This window comes from Pocillopora damicornis, chromosome 9, assembly GCF_964200805.1.
Source record: "Pocillopora damicornis chromosome 9, jaPocDami1.2, whole genome shotgun sequence".
In the NCBI taxonomy this organism is placed as follows: Eukaryota; Metazoa; Cnidaria; class Anthozoa; order Scleractinia; family Pocilloporidae; genus Pocillopora; species Pocillopora damicornis.
This window is the reverse complement of record NC_142678.1, coordinates 14,670,446-14,695,725: the sequence shown is the minus strand read 5'-3', so window position 1 is coordinate 14,695,725 and position 25,280 is coordinate 14,670,446. Positions and strand designations below refer to the sequence as shown.

General features: G+C 38.5%; 2 protein-coding genes across 6 annotated transcripts in view; both read left to right on the top strand.

Moving 5' to 3' along the window:
* The window catches only part of LOC149040334 (uncharacterized), a 59,729-nt gene extending 53,829 nt beyond the window's left edge, over nucleotides 1-5,900 (top strand). For all 5 annotated transcript variants that reach the window (XM_089182167.1, XM_089182165.1, XM_089182166.1 and 2 more), the window contains exons 5-6: nucleotides 3,689-4,054; nucleotides 4,308-5,900. In XM_089182167.1, the coding sequence (XP_089038293.1) occupies nucleotides 3,689-4,054; nucleotides 4,308-4,507 (566 nt within the window). In that variant the 3' untranslated portion in view covers nucleotides 4,508-5,900. The remainder of the gene's footprint in view (nucleotides 1-3,688; nucleotides 4,055-4,307) is intronic.
* A 3,450-nt stretch (nucleotides 5,901-9,350) lies between these two features.
* LOC113679396 (uncharacterized) lies at nucleotides 9,351-23,707 on the top strand. The gene is made up of 6 exons (XM_089181551.1): nucleotides 9,351-9,504; nucleotides 11,348-11,423; nucleotides 11,618-11,902; nucleotides 12,458-12,760; nucleotides 22,504-22,950; nucleotides 23,190-23,707. Exons 2-6 carry the CDS (start codon nucleotides 11,396-11,398, stop codon nucleotides 23,705-23,707), a joined length of 1,581 nt encoding a protein of 526 aa, XP_089037677.1. The 5' UTR covers nucleotides 9,351-9,504; nucleotides 11,348-11,395.
* Nucleotides 23,708-25,280: the final 1,573 nt, after the last annotated feature.

The following is a 25,280-nucleotide window of genomic DNA, read 5'->3' as shown; positions in this document are numbered from 1 at the left end:
TGTTCCCAAGAATGTATATAGAGATTTGATTCATTCCGCTGACACGTTGTTTTAAGTTATGGCGCGTGCAGGTTTTTTCTATCAAAAGTCGCGCATGCAACATACCGGAATTGAAAATTCGTCGTAAAATCGCACGAACCTTAGAATGAGTGTAGGCAACTTTGACTTCTGGCGAGATTAAGTGGATTGTTCAAAGGACCCCCTGAGATTTTTTTTCAGGACTATAACTGAGATTTGTTAATAACTATGATAATCGTCATCATTAGCGGATGGTGCTTTTTGCCCATTGTTGTCATCATTATCGTTATCACGCCGGAAGAAGTATAAAGCCGGCATGTCGCCTTACCTAGCTACACAGAAAATTGTTCTCTCTTTTGCACCCCTTGGATCCTGGAAACTGTTACTATTAAGACGATCAACAAGAAAGCCTTTATAATTATTGAAACTTTTGATTAACAAAATGTAAGAAAAAATCGGTGGGGAGAGTTTTCCGCGTATCATAATCTGAACGATAGTTTTAAATAAAACAAATAACACTTAATTCAATTTATCTTAGTTCTCTCGTGTTTAAAAGTGGCGTTTCTGGGGACCGTAGATTCTTTTCTGATTCTTCTTGTCTAAGCTAAGACTCACTATCATCAACTTTTTTCTTGTGCTTCTTACGGCATGAGACACAGAGAGCTGAGGTAAGCGATTGCAAATTTCTCAGTTAAAGTAAAGCCCAGTAGCATCCATCAGGAATTAAAAACCAACATGCACTGTTTACTTTTATTATTCTTAATCAAATAAGGGGTGTTTTAGTCTGCAAATTTAATCATACTGGTTAATGAGAATCATACAAACTGAGGAAAACTGACCGCAAATAATTGTGAACCGTACGCATGAGTAAGTATATTGCGTTGTCAGGTGATTTGATCTTCTATAAAAACATTATTGATTATCAACCGTGCAACATTGCACATATTTCCATATGTAATTAAAAGCACTTACACATAGATCTATTTTTTTTCAACGTGATGTGTACTTAAGTACCCTTCATCTAATAAAGAATTTCTTCTCTTTTCGAGCAGAATATAATATAACAGAAAATGTTACTGAAGACTACCTGATTCAACTGGAATAATAACTCCAAACAGCTTTTGAATGTCCTGAGACATATGCAAGGTAATTATATCTCTGCCTTGGATACGCTTCCTGACACCATCATGATCAGGATACTGACATGTTACCTTTGCACTTCTCCAAAACTTGCCCAGAGTGTGGCGATGCCTATAGCAAATCCACATTTTTTTGTTTATCCTCCTGAGCGAGGTGAAATAGGCCAATCTTTGCCAAGATTAGCTCATTTTCACTTAAAAACCTCTTTAGACAGGCGGCAGCTTATCAAATGATGTTTTACATCGTCATTGTATTCAGACAGTCGTACCAAATCACTTAAGCCACACAATGAACCAAAGTTTTTTCCATCTTTGCTATTCAAAAAGGAGTCCTGAGACATAATGAACGTCTCGCTAATGAACGACTTCTTCCTGTACTTGTAATTGTTTCCAACGCGATAAAGTTCGGGAGATCTAAAGGAACTCACTATAACTTTGTATATTCGATACGATTTCAATTTCCGCGTCAAAGGAGAAGCCTATTGTAATTCGTGAGTGGTCAGTGGTTACGCTTGTGAGGTAAAGAATGGGTTTGTGACTTTCTCACTCAATTGAAAGACTTGCGTCACTCTTATGAAATGGTTGAATGGAATACAGACTTCGAGCTGTCTCTTATTTTTCTTAAAGATAATGAGGTCACGCGTATCCTGTGAGCATGGAGAAGCCGCGAGGGGCGACACTCGTATCTCGCGTCTTTGCCGCTCCACGCTCTCAGAGTTGGGCAAAGACAAGACACGTTATTTCCGGTGCGATACAAGAGGTTCAATGGTTATCTCGATTATCTAAACACATTTATTTACGTGGTAAAGATTTGTTTTTAAATCTATGAACTGATGCTAGTCCTATTTGGAACGAAATGTATTTGAAATAAAAAAGAATACAAAGTAAAATAAAAGTTGTCTGCAACACGAAGCATGCCTTCGCATTAAGACTGAGAATCCTAATGTTTATCATGATACTTTAATGCATATGTTCGAATGTTCCCAAAAATCTTCTGATAAACTGCCCGCACCCACCCCTCACCCCGCCCCTCGCCACTGAACCGTACTGTTTTTCACTCAGCAGCTGGTCAGCGGTCACGTTTATGAGGTAAACAAACCGATCGATTCCTGATAACCGTTCTTGTCGATCGGAAAATCAAAATACCAGCGTGATATTGCCGCGAAGATGAAGCAGTAATGTTATTTGATTCGTACTTCACATTTGAGTCGAAGCTTGGATGGCACAGGTTATTTCTTGCGGTGGAATCGACGAGGGCAATTCAGAAAGTTGTAGTGTTTGAATTATTGGAATAAATGGTCGCATGGGGATGGTAAGTTTAACGAACAATTTCAAATTTTGCCGCTTGAATCGAAAGTAAAGTTCATTTGAGTTGCTTTCGTATGTATTTCTGACGGTTTTAGATCTACCTGCTTGATTTATATCGGCTACGCTTCATGTTGACAAGTCCCTCAAAATGGCGGCCAAACTTGGAGATTGCCGAAAATTAGGTAAGTTCACGGAGTTATAAAGTTCTCGTAAAGGTAGGTCCGCAAAGTTTTTTTCTGTAGTTACCTTTTCTATGGCACCTACCTCCTAGCTATGTTAGTTGGATCAGTTAAGAACGCCTCACTTTTTCAAAAATTTATATTGAATTTGATCGGTTTTGGCGGGTGTGATTTAGTCGAACCGATAAGGTGTCATTCAAGTCTTCCTGTTTCCTTGATTGACACGTGATGTTTACGAAAGTCGCCTCGATAGATAAGATAGAGTTAATATACATTGCTGTGGTATTTGGTTTTTTGCTGAATTCCGTAGTTTTTTGTAAATAGTCCTCCAAAGTTGTATGAAATTAAAGTCTTGAAAAGTGTCACGACAAGCCTTCGCTCGAGTGAAATTTAATTTCCGTAAAACTCTGAAAAATAAAGAGATCCGATCAAACTGATTGTGGTTTTAGTATAGGTACATGAATGTCTTACAACACACGAGAAACGAGCGAAATCCGTGTCTCAAGCAAAATCGACCGGACCGCTCTTACAGAGACACTCTCTTAAGATTTCAACTGAAATTGGACGATAAATGAATCACTTAGTGATATTGTAGTTCGCTGATCCTTTTTTAAGTTTATTTAAAATTTTTTAGCACGAAGTTCAATAGATTATATGTCAATTATTTATGCAATCGTTGATTGGGTTTAAAACCTCGTCATTTTCGTCTTCATCTTTGGGTATAAAATAAGTTACCTTCATTTTTTCTCTAAAGTGTTCAATAGATATAACTGTGAACGTTATTTTCTTACAGATGTTGATCGAATACCGGCCTAATTTTCCTTGTTTCGAAAACATAACTGAATTTATCACCGTTAGAAGTGATGATTTCTATATATCATAGTGACTGAGCCTACTGGCATCGCGGTTTCACCCACGAAAGTTTTACATTTTAATTTTTCAATTAATACCGAGGTCAAACTCAACTTTTGTTAGGAGAATGTTTTATGTTATGCAATCTCTGCAACACGTTTGCTAAACGATTTCTTTGACTCAAATTTGTAGGATATGAAAAGGAACTCAACGACGTGGAAGGAGATAGAGATTCACTGAAAACCAAATCTGGTAAATCAGACCAAACGAACCAAAGACAACTGGAGAAGAAAAGAAAGTTAAAAACAAATAATAAACAAGTTAAAGAGGAAAGAAACGAAGCCATTGAACCAAACAAAGCAATGGTGGAGCAGATTCAAAAGCTTGAAGCCGAGAAAAAGGAGCTCGAAATGATGTTAAATGGTCAAACCGATCTGAAGACTGAAATTAAAGAGCTGTCGACTCAAATAGAAAGGCTGACAAAAAAAGCAAACAACTCTGAGTTTGAGTGCAAGCGGCTACAAGAGGAGCTCAAGACATACATAAATTACCAAAGTCGTAAGTACACGAAAGAACTTTTTAAAAGATAGTATTGACTTTCCATCTTTGGCCAATCTGTTTTAGTATAAAGTGGTACAGCCTTGCGCTATCTCTATTTACGTATCTGTCATATTAGCTTAGTTTTTCTTTAACCCCTTCTTTTCCGTTAAGCACATTTCTCGCTGATGTTGAATTATATACGTATGAGGAGGGGAGGCAAGGTATTTTTTTTTCTTTTAATGTTATCTATCTTACTTTCGTTTCCACTTAGGCGTGTTCTTACCAGCTGGAAAGGAATTTGCCGGCATATGCACTGGTGTCATCTGCTTCCTAAAACAAAGATTGAGAGATGCACCCTGCGCTGAACTGATTGCATCCAGATCCTCCGATGGCCCTGGAGATGGGGCTGACGTATTAAACCATAAGATGGGCACCGTCAGTGGGACAGAAGAAAAGAAAAATTCGTGGTGATCTATTGATCTGGGCTCAAGCCATCGGCTTGTGATCACACACTACGCTTTAAGGCACGGCAAAAGAGAAAAAGAGTCACTGCTAACCCAGTGGCAGCTGAAGGGATCAAATGATGGGAAACACTGGGAAAACATTGAAACTATTCACGACAAGAAAGATCCACAGTTCAAAGACCCTACTCCATTTTGTACAGGCAAATGGTCTGTCAAAGGGGAAATAGGGCCTTTTCGTTTTTTACGAATTTTCCAGACAGGTGTTAATTCCTCTGGCAAATATGGAATATACCTATCTGGAATTGAGTTGTACGGAGTACTTCTGAACATGTGTGAGCTAGGAGCTATGGAGGCTTTATCCTATAAAGTTTTCATCAAGCAGCCGAAATAAAAAGTAAACTCTCAGAAAGCAAGGTCTTTGTACGACCCCCCATTAAAAGTGTCTTTGAGGGGCCACATAACTTTTTCTCTTTTTTCTCTTATATTTTCATTCAGAGTGTGATGTTTCCTTCGTTTTGCTACATTCAGAATATTGCAATTCGCTGTTGGTTTTAAATGAAATGTAAGTTAAAAAAGTAAGACGATTGACTATGAAGGGTATGGCAAATCAATATTTTATAAGCAGTTACAAGAAATTGTAGACATTGAAAAGCAAGATAATGATAATGAACATTGAAAAGTAAGATAATCAGTTAGTTGTCAATGTTGCAAGAGTATCTTTGCAAATGATCTTCTAACACAACCTAAGCGACAGAGTGTTGATCTTAGCTTGCCCGAGTTTATAATGAAGAATTCGTTTAGATAGGAAGTTGCTAGTTTATAGAATTCTTCAAAACCCCGTAATAGGGAAGAACTATCAACGTTTTTTAATAGTAATAAGGACTGTAGCCTTTAGAGTGCTTTGTAGATTGTCAGGTTTTTTTAAAATTATTTTCTACAAGATATTTTTGCCAGCAAGTAACTGGTTTAAAAACGTCGCGTGAGTGTTTATACCAGAGTTATTCCCCAATATAAACCTTACATTAAATACGATAAAAGTCTATAACTCTTAAGATAAAGAAATTTGTTTGTTCATAAATTCGAGCAAGAGAACACCGAAAAGTGAACATTGCACGCAGTAAACGGTTAGCTGTTCGTAAAAATTTTGTGCCACGCGTTCCAAAAGTGTTTGAAGTGTACTAAAAAGACAGGCCTCCATTTGGCGCGAAAATATGTACTGATAAGCATATGATCTGTTCCGAGAAGCAAACCCTTTTCCAAGAGCTATAACTTATTGCTTTCTCCCAAGAATTATTAACATTTTATATTGGCTATTAGGGGTGTAGTTTTTAAAAGTGCTGAGTAGATTGTGTACCAAATTTTCAGTAGCATTAGTATTAATTAAAAACAATTAAAAAGTGTTGTGCGACTCAGGTTCTGATCAGTAGCCACCACATATAACTATAACTGGCGTTCTCTTACGATACTGCAGTCTGATTGGATATTCTGTTTTAGAATAAATCTGCTAGCGCTTTATCAAAACTGCTGCAATCTGATTGGTTACACTTCAGCTTTTTAACCCTAACCTTTAGGAGAGTAGAGTGGATTACCATTGTGTGATTGAAACAAAATAAAATGAACACATAAACCTGTCTAGTTGAAAAGTTTTGGACGACTGGTAGATTTGTACCAAAACAATTAGAACAAGAGCTTTAGATTTCTTTTCGTCGGATAAGAGACTCGACTTCGCCCTCATCAACTACATCATGGGATAGAAATCTCGGGTTCCGTCACAATATAGTTGTTAGATACACGTAGATGGTGAGTTGATTGGGTAGCACGTGGCGTGAACTATTTATGTTATAATTAGACGAGATCATGAGCCTGTCCGCTTTTAAGTCTTAAACGACTAAGGATATGATAAAACGTCATCTGTGCGCCTGTCCTCCAAAAATCATACGTATGAACCAATCAAACTGCCCTAATAGAGCCTCGTTTTTGCGGATTCGCGGGGAAAGTATTTCATTACTTGCACTCAGATTCATACTAACTAAAACTAAGTCCTTTATACTGATAAAAAAAAGTGATGGAAAGCGTAAATAATCAAGGTAGGTTTCAAGAGACTGAACCAATTTCTGAAGACATTTTTAATACAGTACGTTATCTCAAAGCTGTTGGTGGGATCGTATTTGTATCAGTTATCTGTTATGAAGTATCATCACAACATCTGAGTAAGGTTGAGAGAAACTTTTTTCCCACAAAATATCATTGTTACATTCCCACCATAATTGTTTGTAGAGTGGCACAGATTAAACAACATTAAAGTAAGCGTCTATTTTATCAAATGTAAGTCTGAAGTGGTTTTTTTTCTTCACAAGTCGAAAAGACACGAAAAAGACGCGACTCGCGCTCTTTTCCTCGCTTTACGCGTGTGTCTACTCGAGCTCTTTTCGCCTCGCGCGCGTTGTGATTTTCTCATCAACCAACTGTTTGGCAAACGTGATAATGCCTCTCTTGTCTTGTTTTTGTTTTTCCATCCATTTTTAAGCCAAAGGAGTATGAGTATAGCTGTATTTTTTAAAATCAGAAGGTTGGAATCCTTTTTAATTTTAGTTTGATATGAGAAACAATGGCCTATAATTAACTCTCTATGCTAAACTGGATTGCCGCGATCTCAAGCCCTGTTCAGAAGGAATGTTTCAGACCATTAAAAATAATCATGAGCACTGTGGGCTTCCTTTCCCGTGTGCATCGTCAAAGCCTTATCTTCTATAAGTCTCCCTAAATTCTAATATTTACTTTCAACCGCACACGATCCTTTAAATTCTTTGATAAAAAGTTTGCTCCTGAAGCATGGATCTCAATATATTTTTAAAACCTGAACATGCACTTTCCGCTCAGCCAATATTCAACACCAATTGAAATGCTCATGTAAATAATCAAAAGTGTGAATAGTCTAAGGTAGACTGAAGAAATGGCCTGTGAGCGGGTTAAAAAGGCTAAATTGAAGGAGCTAAACTAATTCTTATTCTCCCAACAGCTGTTTCATGCGTCAGCTGTGCGTTTATGGGGATATGAATCACGCAGGAAGTTAGAGCACCAAAGGTGCGTAAGAGTTTGTTGAGGCGTCGCCGAGTTTAATTCTAGCTTATTGAGTACCTCCTTTTTTCGATGAGCGCACAGCTGACTAATGAGTGAGTTATTTTATGACTTTTTCCGGAGTGTTAGCATAAAGATGTTCTATAAAGATTAGTTCATCGTCAGCGCATACACACGTCATCATTTTTCACAACAGGATTTTTATGATAAAGTAAATTATACACGCATTTTGATAGGTTCTTACTTATGATCTTTTGGAGGACAGACGCATAAAAATCGTCACCATTAACAATAATTTGGCTTTTTTTTAAATCATAAGTAGATTCCATATTGACGCGGGTCTGTACAGTAAATTATATATATATATATAGATTAAAACATAGATCCATTTCTGCAACGAATATGTAATCCTAAACTATCAATGGGATCACATTGCAGTCACACACCTGGCCTGAAATTTAATCGAACATCTAAATAAGCTAATTGTTCAGATAATGCAAAATGGCCGCGGTAAACTTTCTACAGTGGGCGATATACATTTCCAACGCAGTTGATGAAACCCACATTTTCCAAGTTTCTAGATAATTTGAGCATGGGATCTTAGGGCTATGCACCGACTCAGCTAAACAGTTATTGGATGAGGTTTTTGTGATATCCAGAATAATCGAGGTCGGGGTAGAGGCTACCGAGACCTTGATTATTCTGGATATCACAAAAACCGAATCTAATAATTGTTTTATTATACATTGGACGAAAAAGCAATGGTCACTTCAGTAAGGGGAACTGATAATTTATTTCTAGGCGTGTAAAAGTATACAAATCAGCAGGCAACACAAAGCGCGCGAACTTGACATGATTACCCGTAGAAATCATTCACCGCGGTCATACATGACATGATTACCGTGACCTTAAGTGTCTTTGACATGATTATTGTATAATCTGCAGCTAGATGACGTCCCAGGCGCTGATTTCGGAAACTCACTGCACGCTTTCGGCTAATCAGAAACGGAGATAGTGAGTCGAATGTATAACAATATCTAATAGCGGGCGGCCAATTTACGTTATCATCTCAGTTGATGATGCCAAATTACCCTGTTATACTCTCCCACCGACGCAGCTCCGCAGTTTCTTTAGAAACGTACCTCTCTTTGACATAATATCATGTCGAGTTCAAAGTCTACGTCGTTTCTAAGCTTCCTTGTCCGAGTAATGCCTCCTTTTGCAGGTTGGTTAAGAAATGCATAACAAAACAATTATTCAATTCGATCGGCTTTCGCACGATAACATGAATCATCAAACCTTGTGTCTGTGTTATCTGCCGAAGCATCAGACCTCGGCATTGATAATTCATGATATCATGCTCGACCTCATCCAATAATTGCTTATTTTTCTCTTGAAGTTGAATGAACGTCAGTAAGAACTTTAACACACTTGTCAGTGATTGATGGGATAGTAAAAAGGCTGACTGTGTCAGTGTAATTACACACTTGAGGGGGAATGTTATCGAGTAGTCCCGAACATTTTTCACGAAAAAACGAAGCGAATTGTCTGAATTAACTGAGCAGTGAATTAAACAAGTCTTCGCTAGGATACGAACTTACGAACTAGTTTCTTTGTTTCAAAAACTACTCATTGAGTTCCATCCAATCGAAGGTGTGTGATAACAGGAAGATCGTAAATTTCGAGAACGAAGTTGCTCAATTGTAAAAATGCATATATTAAAATGCAAATTCTCTCTTTAAATATACTAAAATCTGCCAGGGTTTAGAATAGGTCCTTGAATTCTGTCTTCTCGACTTCAGACCGGCTACAAGAGCATTCTGCGATAAGGGCATCATGTGAGTTTCATTATCTCTAAGAGTGGGGCCCTAAACGTTCTAAAAAAGTTACTTTGTGGTGTGCAATCACTCAGGATCAATTTCAGCGGTAAGCCTTGCCTTAAGAATAGTCAGTATATGGTTTGAACCTTGGGATGACTGTCGATCATGTAGTCTGATCATCCGAGGGAGAGTAGTCTTGAAAAAGATTGTTGTCGATAATGTAAAAGTTACTGACGTTTGGACAACTTCAGGGAGGGGAAAAGTTATAGCGAGGTTAAGAGGGGCCTTAGAATTTCCAGGGTATCATTCTGTCATTTACAATCAGTATGAAGAGAACCTTATCATCCGTTTAAAACATCCGTGTCTCAAAACAGGGAAGTAGAGACTTTATTCAAGAAAATTTATATGTTCGAGATCGGAGAGGACCCTAGACACCCTACGCACTTCGTGTCAACAAAAGTCAGTTCTTATTACACGATTTTATTTTCCAAACTAGAATTCAATTCTGTGGAAATACGCCAGCAATGGTATTCAACGCCAACTTACATAATACGACAGTGTATTCAGCTATTAATTCTCCTCGTGATACTTCTTGACCCGGATTAAAGAATGTCAACAAACAGAATATCAGTGCACAGCAACTGTACACGTAATAGAGATACTGCGACTAATAGGCAAAGCTGAGCCAAGAGCTGCCTTTCGTTGCCGAATTTTCTTTGCTATACCTTATCAAATAATACTTTGAGAAATGTAACTTGATGCCAGGAGAAGACAAATGCTGCGATTTAATTGATTGGTCATGCAGACGTAATTGGTAAAATAATAAAAGAAACCATAGCAACCACATTCAATAAACTTCGTCCCCAATTATCATCGCAGTTTTGATTCCTTCGTTTCAAGTAAGATGTAGGAAGGCGGGAATGTTTCATAGAATGAAAATTGCGAGAAAGTGAAAAATAAAATAATGGGGCTCTGGAATGTGGAAAAAATTGAAGCAATTTATTATTATCTAAAGATGATGCTTAACATCACACAATGCTCAGACACCAGTAATCATTCGCAACCATCGAAGCAGGCAAATTTGAATGATTCGAAAACTTATGTAATATTTAGCCATAACTTGTGCATTTGAAGACACAAAAAAAACACAGAAACAAAACAACCAATCAGATTTTTCAGTTGTTTGAAGTAACCAATCTAATGAAAGGCAAAGACGATCAAAGAGGCCGTCGTGGGAGAAATTTTGCAACTCTTTACAAACAGCCTCAATGCTAGATCAATAAAGTATTTTTGCTGGAAAAAAAAAAATACCTGTATTTGGGCGATTGAACTTTTTGATTTCAAAATGGATGCACTAAGAGTGATAATTGAACTTCGTATCTTGAAACTTAAATCTGAAATTATACTTGTGATTTCAAATCGAACTCACTCTGCGTGTTTGTTCGACTTTGAAATCATGCGTATGATCTAAGACTTGATAATATACTTGAAAAACATTCAGCATGCTTATTGACCGAGAACACGTCAATTAATCCCAAACAGTGCAGAAAGTTTCGGTGGCCCCAAAGAGGACACGCTACCTACTTTTAAATAAGATTTATCGCGCGATGAAATCAAAGTATTTCACGTTAAATGGAAATTATTTGCTTCAACCAGATAAACAATGCGTAAATCTCTGCTCTTTGCAGCAACACATATTAATTCATCTATACCAAAACGCTTCTTCGGGTTTCAAGGAAAAGACCATTAAACTGGGAGCTAATCATATATAGTACTTTCTTCATAACGGGATGGATGTTAAAGCTATTGCTATAGCAAGTTAATTCACCTTTCCAGCCTGTTAGCCCTTAGTAATAGAATTGGAATAAAAACCTGGTTGGCCTTACTTAAACAGGATCTGTCCTTCGGTCATGCACTCTTTCTTCTATAAAGTTTTTTGTTTTCTTCAGTTTATTTAGCCGAGTCGGGAGGTGGAAATAACCGATTCTCTTGGACGGATGGGGGATTCTGACGACAGCAATAAAGGTTCTTAATTAAATTAATTTTCCTAAAACGGTATTAGGTTTACTCATTATCCCTTCCAAGTCGTTACTTGTTACTGATAAACAGGATATCCAGAGTTATAGTTTTTGCGGCTCCCAGTGCACATTTGTTTGCTGTCTGTTCATAATTTTCGAGTCAAAATTTTTGTTCAAATAGGTTGTTTACTTATTTTGCAGCTACCTCTAGTGGTCTACAGTTTGAGCAGGTTCTTATCAATGCAAACCAGAAGGAGTTAATATGTGAGGAAGTAGGTAAACACTGGAAAAAACTGGGTTCAGCCTTAGGGCTCTCATCAGCTTTTCTGAATAATACTGAGACTGATCACAACGGTGATTGCTGTGAAAGGGTACAAAAAGTGCTTGAAAAGTGGCAACAAGAAAACGGAAGTGGAGCAACAATGGAAGTTCTTAAAAATGCTCTGGTTAAGATAGGGAGGACAGATGTTGCCGAAAAACTGCTTGGTATGTAATCTCATTTTGTAAAGGAAACTCGGTCTATACCAAGTCTATCTACTTTCATAACGAAAAAACTCAATACCTTAGTAGAAAAAGACCTTGAAGCGAAAGACTTCATGGTATGTTAAGGAGTTTCTTTCTAAATAGAGCTCGCGCAGTGAGCAGCTTCGACTATATCGTTGTTACACAAAGAGAGGGGTAATCAGTTATACGTAAGCCTCACTAAAAGAAAACCAAGATTTAAATGAATATATAAGTTTTGCTGACGGGAAGCAATAGCTTGTGAGGTCCACAGGCGTATCAACGCACAGTTTTTGCGAGGTTGAAGCATCACCGCGAAGGCCGCTTAGCAACACTTTAAACTCGAGTCAGATCTCCTCAAAATAATTGAAAACATTGAATTATTTCGCCACTGCAATTGCATGAGCCAGCATTTGAATAGGTAGTGGTGGGGGAATCTTACTGGAATCTAGCGCAATGTTAACAGCTTGAGAGCATTATGAAGAGCCCGCAACCTTACTGCCCTGTACATACGTAAATTTTTTTCCTCTTTGTGCTTAGAAATAAGAAAAGTGGAGACAAGCTCACGTTACGATCAGGCACTATTTCAGACGTTACAAAGTGCAGTGGAACAGTTGGGGAAGGACCTAAAGGAAAGAATCCAACGCATGGAGGAAAAGTTTTCAGAGCTACAAAAGTGCCTCTCAATTAGAAATGTAAATCAGAAAAATCTGGTGCAGGAAATGATTCCCGTTGGAGAAGATGATGATTCTCATCAGCCAGCCGGGCTGGCTGACAGCACCCAGAAAGGAAATGGACAGAGATATAAGGATAGGCAAACATGCGAGGGTTCAACTATGGATGGTAAGTTGATACTGCATGAAATTGTGTGAGCCACTATCCGCCATAGCAGGAACCGCGGTAGGGGAGAGGCCAGAGGGCCCTCAGCCCCATAAAAAAAGTAAAAAAAAATTCAAATTGGCAAAACATCATACATTTTTCAGAACTACTTATTAGTGCGTGTAACGGAGAAAAGCTGCAATCGAAATTGACAAGGTAAACGTGTGTTAAACTGACAGTCAAAAACTTCACAAATGTCCGTCCTTTAACTAGCTTTTACGGTGAACGGACCACCTAGAAAAACAGGCAACGTTTTTCTAAACGTGCAATAAATTTTTGCCTGGAGTTATCAACATAGTTTAAACTGGCGCTGTACCCGTGTCCCTGTGACCGTGGGCTAAAATGATCTGGCTAGTATTTTTCTTCTTTTCACTACATCCTCGATCAAAATACACTGGTGTATACCATTTGAACGAAAAGGAATTATGCGGAAGAATACCCGATTAGAATAGCTTCCAAGTCTTAAAATCGACGAAGACAACAGTCGATATGGACCGTATTTTAAAATCATCAAGGTACACATTTGTAGACCTCGCAAACGAAGAGAAAACGTGTAGAAGAAACTCGAATTGAAATAAACTGGCTTCAAAGCCTAAAAATCGACGATGAAAACAGTCCCAGCGATATACATGGGCAAAAATGTTTTATAGCGCCGCGTGAGCGATGAAACATTTCCACATCTACCGCTGGGACAGATGCCAGTTTGAACTATGTTGATAACTCTCGGCAAATATTTCGGCTTTTGTATCGCCACCCAGATGTTTGAGCATGTGACAATAGCATGATTTGGGATAGGGGCAAACCTAGAGGGGGAAGCTCATGATTTTCATCCCCAGTTTTCTGCGTCTTGGAACTTGGAACATCTGGGAAGAAGATGCAGATTTTGGCGACCAAAGAAAAAAACGAACGGCTTGCGGGAGCTCCAGTAATTATTAGGCGTGTAAAAAAATGTTTGCGTCTTTTTCTGAGTGATCCACTCACCGTAAACGCTTGTGAAAGGACGGACATTTATGAAATTGTTATCTTCAAGTTGATTTTCGCGTATCGATTTGGCTACCACATGGCTATACGTTACACCTATTTGGCAGCTGTTTTACCATGTTTTAGGTTTTTAAAGATTTGATATAATTTGACCCTTGAAAGCGATTTTATTCTTTTTGCAAGTTGATTGTGCGTATCTGTTGTAGCTACACATATTTGGCATCTTATCTACCATGTTTTGAAGTTTTTACAGATTTAATTTGATTTGGCCTTTCTTTCTGTCACCCAGTCAACTTGTGAGCCATATCACTTCTGGGGCGTGAATCTTAAGTCAGAATTTTAACGCGCAGTTAAATTTTAGTACTTGCTTAAGCACAGAAAATCATTTTCCGAAACCTTTTGTTGCTGTTCGGCCCTAAATTTAAATTACTCTTAAATAAACGTCGTCTTGAACATGTTGAAAGCTCCTTTTGTTTTTGTTGTTATTACACATATGGTTGTTTACTTTTAGCTCCAAATTTTAGTGCTCTGGCGAACGCTCTTAAGATTTAAAATTCACTGGTCATTTAAGGGTACGTCACGCGCTCTTGGAAGAAGATTGCAAAGATTTAATGTTCTCACGACTTTATTGAATAATGAAAACATACTTCTGAGCGATCGTATCAATCTGGAAATTACTGTGGAAGAGTTTTAACGAGTATTACTACAGCCTACATTGTTGTACAAGCGGTCATAATTGTTGGTTTCAACTATACATGGTGTGCATTTGAGTAACCTGCGTAGCAGAGGTTTTTTGTTTGCTTATTTTTCATTCTCTGTTAGGCATCCCTCACAAAAGGAAAGGCTAGGGTTTCATGAACCGATTACGTGGCTCGTGCGAGAATCGACTCAGTAATATGAATTGCGACCTTCTTTCATCAAACAGCGCACTAAAACTTATACTTACACATTCGCCATGATGGCAAAATCATATTCGAATCGTACCCAAGATGCATAACGCATCTAGCATGCATGACGTAATAACAAATCCTAAACAACTCCCCCTTGCGGTTTTGCAACTTGCTCAGGCGCTCCCCAACAAAACAGTCAGCCATACACACTAGTCACTACGATCTCGTATGTAAAATATCTTATTTATCACAAAACAAATTCCCAAGGAAAGGGTCGAGTTAACACCTCAACAGCGTCTGCTTTAATTTGAAACACATGTTAAATTTTGTTCTCTAATTATGTGAGAGGTTTGTCTTTTGTTTCGTTTTGGTGTGGTCTAAGAAGGGTGAATATAGAGTGAAAAGTCTATGTCAATTTTCGTAGGACAACCTCACAAAGGTGGAGTTTATGGAATTATTTGCCGCCGGTGTTGTAAGTTGGAAATTTTGAAAGTTCTGCTGGAAGAAGATATTTTCAAAGCTTTTCCGACATCATAATTCAAATCAAACAGCTACTTAACCTAGAGAGGGAAATGATATTACACGTCAATATTTCGCTATGCGAGCTTATTTTGATAATAACATAAATGAAAAAAATTCTCAGTTCTGATTGGCTCTGGAGAGAAGAGGTGAGTGGTAAGAAAGCGGGTTCTGGTACACTTTAAAATCAACCTTGAATTCAACTCATGAATTTAATCTTAAAATCAAGGTTGACTCGAAATCAACCTTGATTTAAAAAAAAAACCGGTTTTTGCACATTTTGAAATCAACCCCTTGATTTTATAAAGCAACTTGAATTATGCACACGTGAATAATTTCACACCCTCTTTAGAGTTTTCACAATTTCTCACTCGTGAGTGACGTTGAGACGGTATTAATCGTTGTTGTGAATATTTTCAAACATCAATGTTAGATCTTCTCGCAAGGAAGTCGTGGTGTGCCTTGAATTGTTCTTCCGTCAAAATTGTGCCTCTGTAAATGAGAAGTTATCTCATTAATAAGTCGCGCTTCCAAGCTCACGATTGGCGATGTTAAGCTGATCATCTGAGAGGATAAAGATGTGACATTTATCATTCCCTGAGCCTGACGCTTTCCTATTATTTGCGAGCTGAGCTCCTCCTTCGTATTCAACAATCTCCATCACTTCCATGAAGATTATCTCTCTACTACTTTTGAGGTCGATGAATAGACCGAATCTGTCTCTGGCATAAAAGTCTGTTGCATTCATCGCGCTGTTTTCCTTACTAAATCTTCTGAAGACCTCCTCCCAGATATCTCTTGTCTTCATTTCTTGACTGTAAACCTTCTTCGTGACTCCACTGACAATCACCTTCACCTCAGTGATGTCAGAACTAAATGTCTTCTCACTGTCTCTAACACCAGCGACATGTGGCTCTTAAAGAAGAAGAGGAAGTCCCTGCATTGACCTCCTTGAAACATTGATTCTCTCATTGGTGGTCGTGTCTGATACCTTAGCTATTGAGATTGTCTTGAGATGAGTCACATGATCGTACATGAATCTCTTCCCATTTTTATAGCTGGAAAAAGGCCTCATCAGCAAGTTCTTGATTGTGAATGACCTCATACTCAAGCTGGATGTTAGTTAATTCATCAGCAAGCTGTGCCTTGTCAGATCTTATAACAACGCTACCGACAGGTGCAAGCGTGAGCTCGAAAAGAAGCTCATCACAAAGAGCTCTTGGGAAGAAGGCTCCATGATCCTTCAGAATCTCATAATCCAATGGAATCCAAAATTTGTTGTCGTAAACATAATGGAGCTTATCCTCCTTGTCAACTCCTGATTTCCTCTCATCTTCAGCATTGCATCTGCTCTTGGAAAGATAAACAGACTGAATACGATAACTTTCTCTGAACATGGTTGCTCTCTCATTGTCAGTCAAGAAGAAGTCGAAAGAAAAGCTTGAATAGATCTAACCATCAATGTTCTGCACAAATTTTCCTTCGAATCTCACACAGTCAAACTGTCAACAACAGCTCTTGCGACATCGTTCACGATATAATTGTTTGCGTGATCCCTGACTGTCAAGTCAAAGATGAGTGAAAGGGATCCTGGGACAAGGAAAACTCCGAAGAAGGCATTTCTCTAAGAAAGAGAGTGAGAAAAATCTTCAGGAAGTATGGATTCACAGTCTCAGCTGTTTTCCTGGCAGTTGCAACAACGATTGGAGTGATTGTGAGCACATTGAAAAATTACCTGAAGTCTGTTGTCAAAGGAGTTGGAAATGGTTTTAAGACTCTTGGAAAAAGATGGCGGGAATTCTCCTAAGTCTCACCGGTTCAATAGTCGGCTTCATTTTCAAGGGTGCTGGATCAGTGATCAGCTTCCTCGGTCGAAATACGCTGTTACTGATAATCGGAGTCGTCATATTCATGGTCAAGCGCCTTCAGAAGGACAAGTGATGAATCAAGAAGGCCGAGACCAGACCTGCAGAAATCAACCCGACCTTTGCGTTATCATGATTAGTCTTGCTGTCGCTTCGCGTATCATGTCACCTTGGTGGTGTCTTCACCTGAACTTCAGTTGAAGCCGTATTAATTTTATGTGAGGGGTGAGAGGTCAGTCTGTTGATTTTTAGTGAGCTCCCATTCGTATGCCTTACTTCGACTAATTTTATCTCCAAATTCACTGATTTCTTGACTCCCAGTTTCATGTAAGAACTTGCCTCCTTCTGAGTGTTCAGAAAAAGATTTTAGGGCATGAGCCAAGTGCCTGGTGAGACTGCAAGATCAAGCCTGACTTTTGAAGGCTGAAACCTCTGAATGCTCTTCGAAATGTCAGGCTTTCTGATCGCATTCTAAACCAATAGAAGGAACTCATGCTGAGCTTCCTTAGCGCTTTCTGATAAACCCAATACTGATGATCTGACACTGACTTGAGAACCAATAATGCAGTAAACGAATGCCTCATTGATTGATTCAGTCTCGCCATCCCAGCTTGTGTCAGACCTTCTCATTTTTCTGCCGTGAAGAAGTCAAACTGATTTTCAACTTTCGCTTTGTCATTTCTTGTGAAGAAGATCAGTTAGCCTACGATGGCTTTTCCACCCTCATCGCTGAACTTGTTATAGCCAGGATAAGAGTTTGAGGTTGCTGATGGTCCAAAATTTGTAACATAAATGAAAATAGATCCGAGACAGTGATTATCACCTTGTTTGAAGCGAAAGTCTGTACCTGATGAAATTTCAAATTCTGCACATATTCGTTTGAACAATGACGTGTCATAATTATTCATATGATTGAATTTTGGGTCACCTGGAAGAGCCGATCCACTCTGAATTAAACCCATCTCAAAGAGAATTCTTCTGACGGTGAAGTAGATGTGAAACATCAGAAACGACTTGATCTGTTCTGGAACCCTATCAAAAATTTCACGAGATATTCCACAGCCTGTTGTTGTGCATCATACTGCGAAGTCTAGCTGTTGAGGCTAGTAGCTCATATTCGGCCCCGCAAGCCATCTCTTTGATTCTGCGCCTAAAGAGTGCTAATTTTTTTTCTTGTGAATATTCCTCTGAATTTTGCACTAAAGAATTGGGATGGGGTAACAAAGATCTTAATCTCTTCATTGAAGTGGCTGACAGGATTCTCGTTAAATGGAACTGCTGGCACCTCCTTCTTTCCTCTTCGGTTCAGAGTGAGCTCAAGGGGAAAACCTCCAATTCCAAGTGCTTTCCTCATGTCATCATTCTAATATCTTCTGTCTGATCTTGAGACACTCGACTGAACCCGATAGTACAGTGGACAAGTTAGCTGATGAATGATTTAAACATTCTGATTAAGTTGATGGTTTGCAAACGTCGTTTAATTACAAGAAGATCAACCAGATCATTGTCAAGAAAGATATGCTTCTTTTGAGGATTGTGGATTTCCAAAACTCTTCCGGAGTATTCATTTTAACCTTCACTCCTTCACTCCTTCCTTCAAGACACATTAAAGGGGTGGCACTCTTCAATGTGTCTTCAAAAGCTTGACCAAGGCTTTTGAGTGAATAATAACCTTCTGGAATTCTGTTTACAGTTGTAGTGCCCTGGGAATCGAATACAGACATTTCTCCAGTTCGCTTCAATTTAAACCAAGTGCTGTAAAGGGAAAAACTCACGAGCCTCATATGTTGATATTTTTCGCTGCTGAGAGATTATTTGAAGTGAATCGTGTGATCATTTGAATCTGCAATAATTTTCAACACAACCACTGTTATTAGTTTTTATTAGACAGATTTTGTTTAAAAAACGTTTTATTAAAAATGGAAGATATTTTTTCATTAGCAAAAGAATTCCATGGACGCCAAGCCGCGGAGCTGAAGGACCAGGTGTCGGAGTGGCAGGTCCCGAAAAGATTGATTTGAAGACAAAGAAATCATTCGAATGGCGCTTCATTGCAGCACAAAAAGGTCTTCGTAGATGGCGAAAAAAGAAGCACTACTGCCTGATAAAGAACATGAGCAAGCTGCTATCTAGTCAAACCTCCAAGGATAACAAAGCGAAAGAATATTTCCTCAGGTGACTGAACCACTTCTCAAGCAAAGAAAAGCTTACACCCCGTGAAGAGTATTGCTCATAAAATGAGGCAGTCCGGATCGAGATGCCAGATAGGGGAAGTGTGCTTAAATTCAAGAATCATAGCCGCTCAATGAGAGTACCTTTTGTGGTTGGTGCCGACTTTGAGACTTGTACTAAACCCATAAGTGATTGTGAGCCAGACAATGATAAGAGTTTCACTAGGATAAACCATGTGGGTTTATCACATCGTCTGCTTCGATCGATGATAAGCTTTATTCGCAAGAGCCAGTCATCTATAGGGCATAGAGTGAGTATGACAATGTTTCTCAAATCTTCTGCTCGAGGACAACATCAAGAGTATTCATAGGGAATTCAACTTCAAAAAGAAGACGATCTTAAGCGATGAAGACAGGCGTGATTTCAAACAAGCAACACACTACTGGCTCTGCAAGGGTTTACTTAATGATGAAAGAGTGAGAGACCGCTGCCATTTTACAAGGAAGTATCGTGGAGCAGCTCACTTTATGTGCAGTCTACAATCCCAGAAGCCGAAGCTCACTCCTGTCATATTTCACACCTTGGCTGGTTACGACTTTCATCTATTCGTTAAGAATCTCGGTAAGGCTGAAGGAAGAATCAAATGCATTCCCTATAATGAGGAAAATTACATAAGCTTCAGCGAAGATGTTGATGTTGGAGCTCTTATCAACAAAGATGGTAAAGAAGTTGACATCGAGAATTAGCTTCGCTTTATTGACGGTTTCAAGTTCATGGCTTCTTCTATCGAAAAATTGGTCAGTAATTTGAGTCTTGCTAAGCTGAAGGAAACTGAGAAGGTATTCAAGGACAAAATCGAGTTGGTCTCAATAAAGGGTGTGTACCCATATGATTACATGGATTGTATCACCAAGTTCGATGAAAGAGAACTACCGTTAAAAGGTAAGTTCCACTCTAAGCTGAATGACTGTGATACATCTGATGAAGATTATAAACACGCAAAGAATGTCTGGAATGAGTTCAGAAAACTATGACCATTATCTAAATTAAGATGCTCTCCTGCTTGCAGATGTGTTTGAAGGGTTCAGACTGTCTTGAGAATTATGAGCTCGACCCTGCCTGGTATTTGATCGCTCCTGGATTGGCCTGGGATGCTGCATTGAAGGTGATAAACGTTGAGCTTGAGTTATTGAAAGATCCAGAAATGCTGATGATTGAAAAAGGAATTCGGGGAGGAATCTCAATGATCTCAAATCGCTTTGCACGGGCAAACGACAAATATATGTGTGAAGCTTATATGAAACAAAGCTAACGAAATACATCATTGAGCTAAACACGACGCTGCCCGCGAATGCAAAGAATGAATTTCAAGCTGATGAACAACTCCTTTTTTTCGGAAATACTATGGAAAACATCAGGAATAGAGTAGATGTGAGATTAGTCAACAACCGAAAGAAAACACCGAAACTTTCACCCGAAGGCAACTTCAAGCAATTTACCATATTCGATGAAAATCTCATTGCCATCCACATGAAGCGAACTAAGCTGGTGTTTAATAAACCGGTGCATTGTAGAATGAGCATCCTCGATATCAGCAGGGCACTGATGTATGAATTCCACTATAACTGCATCAAGAAGAAGTATGGAGATCGTGCAAAGCTTCTATTCACAGACACTGACAGTCTTGCTTATGAGATTGCAACTGAAAACTTCAACAAGGATATGAGAGAAGATGTTGGAGATAAGTTCGTCACAAGTAGGTAGTAACCTGAAGATCACGTGTCAGGGATCTCATGGAAATCTGAAGAGTGTGAAATTATTCACCTGTGAATAATTCAAATTGCCTTTTAAAGACTTAAAAGGTTTAAAGACTTAAAGGTTGATTTCAAAATGTGCAAAAACTTTTTTTTTTTTTAAATTAAGGTTGATTTTAAGTCTACCTTGATTTAAAGGTTAAATTCATGAGTTGCCTTTGAAATCAAGGTTGATCTGAAAATGTGCTAGAAACCGCTTTTTTAAATATTGGGTGACTTTATCGACGTTACGTGGCAACATAAAAAGCGCTTTCGTTGGTTTGCTCAGTCCAGCGAAGGCGCCACTGGTAGCTAATAAAGAGAAGATTAATACAAGCTAAACTGTGTTAGTACTAACTAATTTTCCGTCTGTGCATGAGGTTTGTCGTATACAGTCGACTCTCGCCCTACGGACACCTCGCTATTATGGACACCCCGCCATTGCAGACGAGAGCCAGGCGTCTGAATTAAACTCCCGCAATTACGGAAATGCGGGCACTTTCATGCACTCATGCACACCCCCCCCCCCCCAAACCCGGCGCGACATTTTACTATTTTACATTATTTTTCTTTTTCTTGTTATAGCGGACAGTTAAGCACTTCGTCCAAAATCTTGACTCACATAATATAAAGCGAAATATGATAAATTTCCATTGGATCTTCTTCCGGTTCGTGAGGCCACGTTAGAAACTCATTGTTTTCGTAGTTACATCTTATTTCATATGTTTAGAGACAAAACATTTTTTTCTCTCGTACCCGCTTTTAGTATACGGACTCTCGCTATAACGGACACTAAATCTTTCCCCGAGGGCGTCGACTATATTCTAGTTTTAGTCTGTTTTGATACGTTCCGAAGTCAATTTGGCCGTCAGTCTACTTACGCAGAATTTTAACCAATTAAATAACAATCAATCACGTTAACAAAATAATAAACAGCTAAGCACACAGACAATTATTCAACAAACCTCGCACATAGACGGTAAATCTGTGGATAATTATCCAATAACTTGTATTGAGCTTCTCTTTGTTAGCTATTGATGAAGTCCCTGTAAATACAAGCCACGCGAAGTGCTTCGATATTGCTGCGTGACGCTATACTGGCAGAGATCATTCGACGCCGGCTAACAATAGAAAACAGTGGAAAAATAAATTTTGATATCTTCAAATATATTGATAGACAGTTAATACCAGCCATTTCCTCGGTCGCCTTTATTAGTACCATACTTTTAGTTGTTGTCTTCGCTGTCATCTAAGGCAGCTTGGCTGTGTGTGTTTTTTTTCATATTCAGATGAAAGTTGGGCTGAAAATTAGCGCATTCTTTTTCAAAAATCGTCTCGTACCATCTCCTTGATTCGACAAATATTTTTGGTCGGGTTGTCGGAGAAATACGAATATTTCAAGTTTTTGTGGCCAGATCCTTATTGGTATCATAATGATTTAAACTGAGTAACCTTAAAGAAACTAATATGGAAATTATTTTATACAGAATGCCAGATATGTTCGCGTTTGGAAAAGGAACTAAATGATATAAAAACAGAGCATGAAGAAGATAAGAAGAAATGGGAAGAAAAGGAGCAAGGAAGAAAAACGGAAATCATGCAACTCAAGAATGAAAAAGATGCCTTGCAGGAATCCTACAATGAACAACTAACGAAGATAAAAGAATTAGAAAAAGTGATAACTCTGATCACGACAACGAAGACACAAGCTGAAGCAAACTTGGAGGAGCAGATCAAAATCCTAAAAGCCGAGACAGAAAAATTAATGAAGCTCATAGAAGATCAAACCGCTCCAGAAGAGCCCAGGAAGTTAAAGGCTAAAATTTATGAGCTGTCGACTCAAAAAGAAAAGCTACGCAAAAGAGTAGAAAACAGTGAGATGGAGTGCAACAGGCTACAAGAGGAGCTTGAGAAGTACATCAACTCCAGAAGACGTAAGTAAAAAGGCACAAAGATGATAGTACCTTGACATCCGTTGCTAATTTGTTTTTTATAAGGATGTTTAGTTAGCTTACACGACAATACTTGAAAAAAAAAAAACAATACTTGATAAAACGGTGGTCATTACTTCTTTATCTATAATTTATTCAAGTTTGGGAAACTGACGGGTGGAGGGGGTAGGTAGGGATGTTCCCTTTTCAATTGTGTTCTGAGGTACCGTCCGTCCGTTTAGGTGTTTTCTCGCCAACTGGAAAGCAATTTGGTAGAAACTGCCGTGGTGTCATATGCTTCTTGAAGAGAGAACCCTCGGCTAAGCTGGTGGCTAACAGATCCACCGATCTCCTGGGAAACGTGAATGATGTATTTAACCATGAGACGGGCAACATCAGTGGAACAGACGATAAGGAAAATTCATGGTGGTCCATTGATCTAGGCTTACGCTATCGGCTTATAATCACAAACTACTCCTTGAGGGACGGTAATGTGTATGGAAGTTATGCACTTAAAAATTGGAAACTAGAGGGATCTAATGATGGAGAGAAATGGGATAGTCTTGAAACTATTGACATGAAGGATCCACAGTGTATGTGCAGAGACACATCTATACATCAGACGAGAATTTGGTCTGTTGTGGGGGAAATAGCGCCTTTTCGTTTTTTTCGAATTTTCCAGACAGGTACAAATTCCTCTGGCAGCAATGGATTATATCTATCTGGAATTGAGCTGTATGGAATACTTCTAAACATTTGAGAGCTGACAACTAGGGAGGCTTTTAACCTTTAAAGTTTTCATCAAGCGTCTGAGATAAAAAAAAGTAACCCCTCAAATTAAGGTCTGTGTGTGAGTTACCTTTAAAAGTGCCTGTGAGGGTCACATAACTTTTTCTTTGTAATCTCTTATATCTTCACTTAGAGTCTGATTTTTCTTTCGTTTTGCCACAATTAGAACATTGCAATTTGCTGTTTGATTTTAAGTGAATGCAAGACAATAAAAAAATTAAGATGCCATATTCTTTTATCATTTTTTCAAGGGTATGGCAAATCAATATTCTATAGGCAGTTACATGAAATTGTAGATATTGAAAATTAGGAGAACGGATTAATTTTTTTAGTTGTCTATGCTGCAATAATATCGTTGTAAATGATCATCTAACACAACCTAAGCGATAGAGTGTTGATCTTAGTTTGCCCGAGTTTGTAACGAAGAATTCGTTTATTTAGGAAATTGCTAGGTTATCGAAATCTTCAAAACCAAGTAATAGGGAAGAATTATCAGCGTTTTCAAAATAGTGATGACCGTAGCTTTTAGAGTGAGTTGTAGATTGTCAGCTTTTTCTTTATTATCATCCACCAAATATTTGTGCTGGAGAATGGTAACACATGAAAACCGGGTATAAAAGTTGCTCTAAAGGGGAAACGTTGCTCATAGGGTCGTAAGCAGCCAAACTTGTAGCTTTCGAACATAAGAAACTAAAAATGTTGTGCGACTCAGGTTCTGATAACTATAACAGGCGTTCTCTCGCGGATACTGAAGTCTGATTGGCTATGCTCCTCGCTATTCCGTTTTAGAATAAATCAACTAGCGCTCTATCAAAACTACTGCAATCTGATTGGCTACACCAGTAGCTCTTTATTCCGTGATAGATAGTGAGTAAAGTGAGTGGATTATCGATGTGATTGGAAACAAAATAAAATGAAAACATGAGCGTGTCTTGTTAAAAACTTTTGGACGACTGGAAGATTGGTACCAAAACAGTTAGAATGGGAGCTTTAGATTTCTTCACATAGGATAAGATATTCGCCCTCATCAACTGCATCACGGATTAGGAATCTCGAGCTCCACCACATTCTAATTTTCAGATATATGTAAATAGTGAGTTGAGTGGGTAGCACGTGGTGCGACGTCTTTTTATCATTATTCGACAAAAACATGGACCTGTCTGCTTTTAAGTCTTAAACGACCAATGATATGATAAAAAAACAATCGAACTGCCCTAATTGAGCCTCGTTTTTCTGGATTCCCGGGGAAAGTATTTCGTTACTTGCAATCAGATTCACACTAACTGTAACTAAGTCCACCATACTGATAAAAAATTGATGGAGAGCGTAAACAATCAAGGTAAGTTTCAAGAAACTTAATCGATTTCTGAAGAAATCTTTATATTTCTGCACAGTACAAGTTATCTCAAGCTTTTATTGGTGGGATCGTATTGGAGTCAGTTATCCAATATGAAGTATCATCAAAATATCTGAATAAGGTTGAGAGAGGTTGTTCCCCTCTAAATATCATTGTTAAATTCCCAGCTACTGTAATTGTAGGTGGA

Coding starts and splice junctions, on each gene's coding strand:
- LOC113679396 (XM_089181551.1), top strand. CDS start 11,396: ATGGGGGATTCTGACGACAGCAATAAAG. Junction 11,903..12,457: donor TGTTGCCGAAAAACTGCTTG/GTATGTAATCTC, acceptor CTTTGTGCTTAG/AAATAAGAAAAGTGGAGACA. Junction 12,761..22,503: donor CGAGGGTTCAACTATGGATG/GTAAGTTGATAC, acceptor TATTTTATACAG/AATGCCAGATATGTTCGCGT.